Source organism: Petromyzon marinus, unplaced genomic scaffold (genome assembly GCF_048934315.1).
Source record: "Petromyzon marinus isolate PM22_M1 ecotype Great Lakes invasive population unplaced genomic scaffold, UKy_Petmar_22M1.pri1.0 PM_G_Scaffold_39, whole genome shotgun sequence".
NCBI classification, from domain to species: domain Eukaryota; kingdom Metazoa; phylum Chordata; class Hyperoartia; order Petromyzontiformes; family Petromyzontidae; genus Petromyzon; species Petromyzon marinus.
The window spans coordinates 371,373-379,236 of record NW_027422972.1 but is presented as its reverse complement, the minus strand read 5'-3'; the positions used below and the strand labels follow the sequence as shown (position 1 = coordinate 379,236).

The window sequence follows — 7,864 nt, the reverse complement described above, 5'->3', positions numbered from 1 at the left end:
CTCACTCACCCTCATGCAGAACAAGGGGAGTACATTCCAACTCCACTCACTCACACGCTCACTCACCCTCATGCAGAACAAGGGGAGTACATTCCAACTCCACTCACTCACTCACCCTCATGCAGAACAAGGGGAGTACATTCCAACTCCACTCACTCATAAGCTCACTCACCCTCATGCAGAACAAGGGGAGTACATTCCAACTCCACTCACTCACACGCTCACTCACCCTCATGCAGAACAAGGGGAGTACATTCCAACTCCACTCACACGCTCACTCACCCTCATGCAGAACAAGGGGAGTACATGCCAACCCCACCCAAAAAAGCACACGAGTCTGGAATCGATCCCAGACCCATTCTGGTGCACCACTGCCCCCCAATAGAGCGTGATTCAATTATTTCTGTCAATATGTAGCGTTGACTTCGGATGCACCTCATGTAACTGCTGAACCCCGTTAAATCGGTTGCATTGGATTGTTGCAGCCAACTCTCTGGGAACCAATTCCTTCAACAAAGTGCGGGCTTGCGTGTGGCGGTCTGAGTGTCTGGAGACAACTGGAATTGGACTCTGCGATGCCTGTAATGTGAAGGTTTCTGGTCTTTTTCACAAATGTCCAGCAGGGGCGGATCAAGTTACAACAAGCAATACAATTTTGTTAGGAGTACAAAATAGAAAAAAGTAATGCAAGTCACTAAAAATGTACGAATATAAATATAGTATCTAAGTACAAATTAAATGAGTACATACATGCCTGCCGATGTATCAATACCGAACGCAAGCTAGGGCAAGGCAGTAAAACACCAACAAAACAGTCCCAGACCACACCAAGACAACACGCAGTCATTTAATTAAATGTTCTGATCTGTGTTCTGACTTTACTGCTTCCTAACTTGTATTCTCCTGCAAGAGATGATGACATTCTAACTTGCAACTTTCATCAGCTAGCTGAGACCAGGCCACTGTGGCTTTGAATGGTGTCCTAGATGGACACCCACCACCGGAATGGAAAATCTTACAGATGTCAAGCATATGGTCAGCGGGCAGATCACCTCAACAGTAGGTCCTGGTGTCAAGGACATGGGCTCGCATTCGGTGTTCTGTTACTATATAGTCCAGCAGATGTTCCTGCTTGGACCCAGTGTGCATTCATGATGCTGTGTGGATGCGCCGATGCCGGAACAGCGTGTTGGTAAGCCCAATGTGCTGCATAGAAGTCTAGCAGCCTCCTACCGTTATTATTGAGCTGTTCTGGCCGATGCCTTCCAATCACTCTGGCCCAGGTGCCAGTGTCATGACCCACTCAGGTATTAAAGTCATCCGACAGGATGACTCCATCCCAAGGGGCGACTTTAGCTAGTACTTGTGACAGGTCATAGAAGGCATCTGACTCACCAGCCTTGCCACCATCCCTCCACTGGTGTTAATAGTCGGTTGAGGCGTAAGCAACCACCATTACCATTCCTCGCGTTTTGTTTATGGGAAAGCCAGACCATAGAAGCCTGGGACTTACAGTTTCCTAAACCTCAGCGCCATGCTCCCACACCTGTTGTATATATACCTCTTCCAAAAAAAATGTTATTGTGTAATATTGTCTATTTTTTATATCATGGCTCCTTGGAGACAAATATGCGTTCCCTGCATGCTGAAGCTTGGGAAAACCAGATGACGAAGCCAAAACAACACTATAATGAGAAACGGGTAAACATAATACAAGAGACATTGATCAGATGGGCATGATGAGAATAACCAGAGCTGAGGAGGGCCTTAAAGCCGTCGAATATTTCGCTTCTCAGGAATAAACCTAACTCATGTAGCAAAAGGTGAAACGTTAATGAAAGGCCATAAAGGAATAACTCTTCCATGGGCAAGGAGTGACTCAGGGAATTTCTGAGAGAGCAAGGGAGGACCCATGGCAAAACACCATAAACTCATTGCACCCGAGGGCAAACACAGGACAAAGAGATGAGAATGTCCCTTGCTGTTTCACTCTCTGAATTAACAAACCCGAGTGCCTGGAAAGTTGAAACGTAAAAATGCCAACCCGCTGCATGTGAATATTGTTAAACGTCATGATTTTAAATGTTAACTTTTGTGAAAGGATACATGGTTACATGACAATACAGAAGGTTTTGAATACGACTAGTTGCATGTTTTATTAACATTCACTTATCAATATGTAATCAGCGTCTCCGACCTGGGTTAAACTTCAGTTGTATTTATTCTCAAGTTGCAGTACAGCACGTGTCTCCCTTCGCGGCTGGCTTCTCTCTTGCTTTCTGGACGGCGGCGCACGCTTTGCCTCCCGCCGCCGTGGCACTCGCTCTCTCTCCGCCTCGCCGCTGGCTGACGGCGTGTCGGAGAGAGGGGAGGCTCAGCTGGTGGAGCCCGCCACGTGGCCGATGGGTGGTAGCGCAGGTGGTGACGACGTTCGGACCCAGGCTCTTCACACCGACGACCCAGAGTCCTCTGCTGCTTCTGCTTATATCCCTCTCGGCGGTGCTAAGCTCCGCCTCTAGCCACGCCCCTCTCGGAACATTTTAGAGGGCTCTCGAGGCTTCCCGCTAGCTCTACCCATTTACCTTTCACCCAGATGGGATCCCCCTTACTGATTGGATGTGAGACAACATAGCACGTGTCTGCAATAACCCCCCGGTCGTCCTGTAGGTGGCGCACTCTCATTACAAATACATAAGTGCCATGATATCTGGGTTAAGCATATAAACTTGTTAACGATTTATGGAAGTTTTGTATTGACGTATTCTACCAAAGAATCATCCCTAAGATAAACACGTACAAATTACATATATTCTCCACTCTCACTCACTCTTCTCCTCACCATCCTCCTGTCACTCACCCTTCTCACGCTCACTCACCCTTCTCCTGTCACTTTTCTCCTGTCACTCACCCTTCTCCTCACTCTCACCATTCTCACTGTCACCCTTCTCACTCTCACTCACCCTTCTCACTCTCACTCACCCTTCTCCTCACTCTCACCATTCTCAATCACCCTTCTCCTCACTCACTCTCACCCTTCTCCTCACTCTCACTCACCCTTCTCCTGTTACCTGTCTCCTCACCCATCTCCCTCAGGGCAGCAGCGGCCCGAGCACGGCTCTGCCTCAGGGCAGTATCGGGGGGCATACATGTTTGGGAGGGGCTCATCTCTGCTTGGATGGTTGCTCGCGGTCACGTGACACACTTAAACCAATCCGGGGGCGTACATGTTTGGGGGGGGGGGGGGCGCACCTCTGGTTGGCTGCTTGCTCGGGATCACGTGACGCACTTAAACCAATCCGGGGGCGTTAATCACAGTCACAGAATGACAGGACAGATCTGTGATATTATATATGTAGATAAAGAATGGTAATAGCATTTTGCTGTATATGTTTAAAACTGGTTTGCAAGATTGATAATACGTGATAATGATGATTTCTGCTGAATACATCGCGAAACTATCTAATGCAACAATTCAGAAATGTCAACTCCATGTATTGTTTAGGAATACATTAACATGGCTTTATAATTTAAAATGAGTTGTATGTATCAACAGCTGGTGTTGATACATATTCAAATACACAACTATATACATTTGGATGTATAAATATATTCCTACTGAATCTATTATGTTTAATGTGAGTCTTTACTAGCTCATTTGGCCCAAAACACACCTGTCATTCAAATTATCACTCAAATTAAAAGTTTAATATCGTATGTACATTTTTTTTATCACCACAGGATTTACTTTTTAAAATCCTGCCACCATCCTCTGGGATTTGACTATCCTCCGTGGACACGAGTCATGAAAACAATAAGCTCATTAGAGACTGGTAGAACATGCACACTGAACATTTATTTAAATCAATTTGTGCCACATTTTAAATGTTTTAACCTGAAAACATTTCGAGTGGTACTCCCAAAAGCAATAGAAATAATTAGGATTGGTTTAAAATAAACCAATGTTAACTTCCCTAGCTTCCATAAGACATACCAATACAACCCCTATTGTGCCCTGGTGGATTCAAATGCAGAAAAACATGAAGATAACAAATTTTAACTGTAAACGCAATCATAAGATTAGCAAATAAATATGTCCCATACATTGACCACATTCGCAAACGGAAAACTCACAAACACCGGTGTTTAACTCAAATTGCAAGACCGCAAAAAACGCAAGATGACAATCAACGCCACCGCCGCCACCGCCGCCCGTTGTGCCTACTCATTCCAGAAGACCCTGTTGAGGACCTTGTTGACATTTCTGATCAGAGTGGCATTGTATCTCCACAGCGTGAGGTCCACGACCAGCGAGTCGAGCAGCAGGTCGGGCTGCTTGGGCGATCGGTAGTGGTGCATGATCGCGATGTCTCCGGGCACCGTCTGCGAGATGCCCAGAGCGTTGAGCGTACTGTGCACCGACGTCTGCAGCACCGCGCGTGGGTTCAGGATCATCTTGGTCGGGTTGAAGACCTCCGGCAGGTTTGGCTCCCGTCTAATGTGGCGCATGATGTTGACGCCCGGGATGGCGTTCCACGCCTGGAACTTCGACCCAAACTCTTCCGATACCGTGTAGGGAAACACGTGGGTTTTCGAATGTGTAAATGTCGGCGCCGTACTTGTCGTTCAAGTACCGCATGAGGTCCTTCCAGTTTGTGTGCTTCAAAGGGATGATCACTTCGTCGATGTCCGTGAGGACCAGGTAGCGCGTGCTGTACATGTGCCGATACACGCAGTCGTTCAGCGCCACTATCTGGCCATAGTAGTGCAGCTCGCCTGGGTGCTCGGGGTAGTGCCACCCTCTGGACACCCGCACGTAGTCCGTGATGGGCCACTGAACGACCTCGACGAGGCCGGTCTTGATGTAGTAGAGGAGCACTTTGTTCAGCTCAGAGCTGCAGCTTGTGTTGTACACCGTCACGCGGCCCGCACCCAAGATGCGGTACATTTCGATCGCCTGCACGAACTGCAGGACGTTGCCGTAGTTCCCGAAGAGCGTGGAGATGCAGACGCTGAATTCCTGTGTGATGGTGGGGGGCATGTAGAGCCGATTTCGCACGGGCATGAAGACCCACTCGGCCTCTTCCTCGTCCGGTATTGTGCGCATGCGCTGGACGGACACGTGTCCCGGCTCGCAGTCCAGCGGCTCCGTGCACAGGAAGTCGGCCGTGCCGTACGGGAAGTCAAAGTGATCCGAGTGGACGTAGGCGCTGGCGGTGACCGTCAGGATCTCCGAGTGCCCTCGGCAGCAGAAGTGGCAGGAGAGCACGTTCGGCTCATACTGGTTGGCGATGCCGATGATGCGTGTGCTCTGACCGGCCTCGCGCTGGTCGTGGTACGCCGACACCAAGAATATCTTGGTGTCGCGCACGCGCATCATCGACGTGTTCTGCAGCGCTCCCCGTTGCCCGCACAGCGTCACGTGGTTGATCTTATCGGAAGCAGACCCCGGCTTTGGCCTGAAGACGGACGAGTTGCCGAGTGCGTCGAGGTCGCGAACGAGGAAGCCCTTCCAGCTGTACATGTACCAGACGCTCAGCAGCAATGAGACGCTGAGCAGCAGCAGCGAGAGGAACAGGACCGGGAGGCGTAGCTTCATCATCCTTCGAGGCGTGCAAGGAGACAAGACGTCTGGATCAAATCTCTAGACCGCCGTCTCGGGACGAAAAGTCTGATATCGCTCGGCCTGTGATTACATTTACGTAAAAACACACACACACAGAGAGCTTCGCGTTAAAAATGCACAACACTTTACACAATTCCATTTCAGGTAAACCTCACAGAAAAACAAAAGCTCTCCAAAATCAAAAGACTGTATTGGCTTCAGGGCGGATATGTACAGGTACAACTCTCTGCAAGTGAATGCAATATTTGACGCTTGTGTTGCGCCCGAAACGTCATGATTTAATTTAGTTGTTTTTATTTTTGTTTTATTTTATTTTTACATACGTGACTTTACCGAAAGAACCAAAGAGTAACCATACGATAACCTGGATATAAGCATGCGTTAAATGTATTACTAAACAATACGCTCCCAGCAGCACTGAGCCTGCAGCTGTCAGAACGGTGAAATTGTTTTTTTATTTCTCTCAATTTCAACAGATGATCTAAATAGTCGTGGCCAATAATAATTCGTTTTACGCAAACGTCAACATATTTCTTTGGTGTTATTTTAGTCTTAATACTGGCCAATACTAATTATGAAATCTATTGAAATTGAGAGAAATACAAAATATTGTCAACCAATTACACAGCCACCACCACAACCAGAGCCGCAACCACCACCACCACCACAGCCACCACCACCACCACAACCAGAGCCACCACCACCACAGAACCACAACCACCACCACCACAGCCACCACCACAACCATCACCACCACAGCCACCACCACAGCCACCACAGCCACCACCACAACCACCACCACCACAGCCACCACCACAGCCACCACCACAGCCACCACCGCAGCCACCACCACAACCACCACCACAACCACCACCACCACAGCCACCACAACCAGAGCCACAACCACCACCACCACAGCCACCACCACTACAACCACCACCACAACCACCACCACCACCACAACCACCACAACCACCACCACAACCACCACCATAGCCACCACCACAGCCACCACAACCACCACCACCACCAGAGCCACAACCACCACCACCACAACCACCACCACAACCACCACAACCATCACCATAGCCACCACAACCACCACCATAGCCACCACAACCACTACAACCACCACTACCACTACCACCACCACAACCACTACAACCACCACCACAACCACCACCATAGCCACCACCACCACTACAACCACCACAACCACCACCATAGCCACCACAACCACTACCACCACCACAGCCACCACCACAACCACCACCATAGCAACCACAACTACCACCACCATAGCCAGCACTAACACGACCCCAGGCCGCCACCACCGCACCTGCCAGTCGAGGGCGCTGTGCTCCTCCTGCTGCTGTTCCTCTCCGTAGAAGCGCCGCTTCGCGTCGCCCTTCGGCTCGCACGCGAAGCTCAATGCAGCCCGCGGGCACCGGCGGCAGCAGCAGCACAGAGGGCAGCAGCAGCAGAGGGCAGCAGCAGTAGCAGCGGCAGAGGGCAGCAGCAGAGGGCAGCAGCAGCAGAGGGCAGCAGCAGCAGCACAGAGGGCAGCAGCAGCAGAGGGCAGCAGTAGCAGAGGGCAGCAGTAGCAACAGAGGGCAGCAGCAGCAGAGGGCAGCAGCAGCAGAGGGCAGCAGCAGCAGAGGGCAGCAGCAGCAGAGGGCAGCAGCAGAGGGAAGGGCCGCACCCGATTCAAGAGCTGAATGGCTCACAGGGTTATACCAAATACATGGAACTGAACTGGGCCGCGTTGCCGCCAGCACCACGTGCTTCCTGCTAACCTCTGCCCCCACCGCGCGCTTCCTGCTGACCTCTGACCCCGCCGCGCGCTTCCTGCCGACCTCTGACCCCGCGCTTGAACCACGACCCCGCCGATCTATGGCTGATTGTGTTACGTTATATAAAACATATAAATATACCATATACACTTCGTATTCACAATGTACAGCTAAAGTTGACAGTGTAAATGTATTACAATATTCTTGGTTCTTTGCGGTAAAGTCAGGAAGATAGAAAATAAAAATAATAAAATAACATTTTCTAATAAAAATAATAAATTGAACATTAAAAATAATAAAATCATAAAAGCGATGGTTTCTGCCTGTACATTTTGCGTGCAAACAGTTGCTGAGTAGAGGCCCAACGCGCGAGGCGGCCAGGCACAAACAGCACTCTGATGGGAGCTGTGGTTGATGGGAGTGGAACGCGGTTCTTGATCTGAGCCAG

The 7,864-nt window shown here is 49.8% G+C and overlaps 1 protein-coding gene across 1 annotated transcript; it reads right to left on the bottom strand.

Moving 5' to 3' along the window:
* Positions 1 to 3,833: 3,833 nt before the first annotated feature.
* On the bottom strand, positions 3,834 to 7,444 carry LOC142916500 (beta-1,4-galactosyltransferase galt-1-like). The gene is made up of 2 exons (XM_076061630.1): positions 6,963 to 7,444; positions 3,834 to 5,683 (listed from the first exon to the last, which is right to left on the bottom strand). Exon 2 carries the CDS (start codon positions 5,597 to 5,599, stop codon positions 4,493 to 4,495), a length of 1,107 nt encoding a protein of 368 aa, XP_075917745.1. The 5' UTR covers positions 5,600 to 5,683; positions 6,963 to 7,444; the 3' UTR covers positions 3,834 to 4,492.
* Between the last annotated feature and the right edge of the window lie 420 nt (positions 7,445 to 7,864).

Excerpts from the sequence above, each read along its gene's own strand:
- LOC142916500 (XM_076061630.1), bottom strand. The coding sequence starts at position 5,599 with ATGATGAAGCTACGCCTCCCGGTCCTGTTCCTCTCGCTGCTGCTGCTC.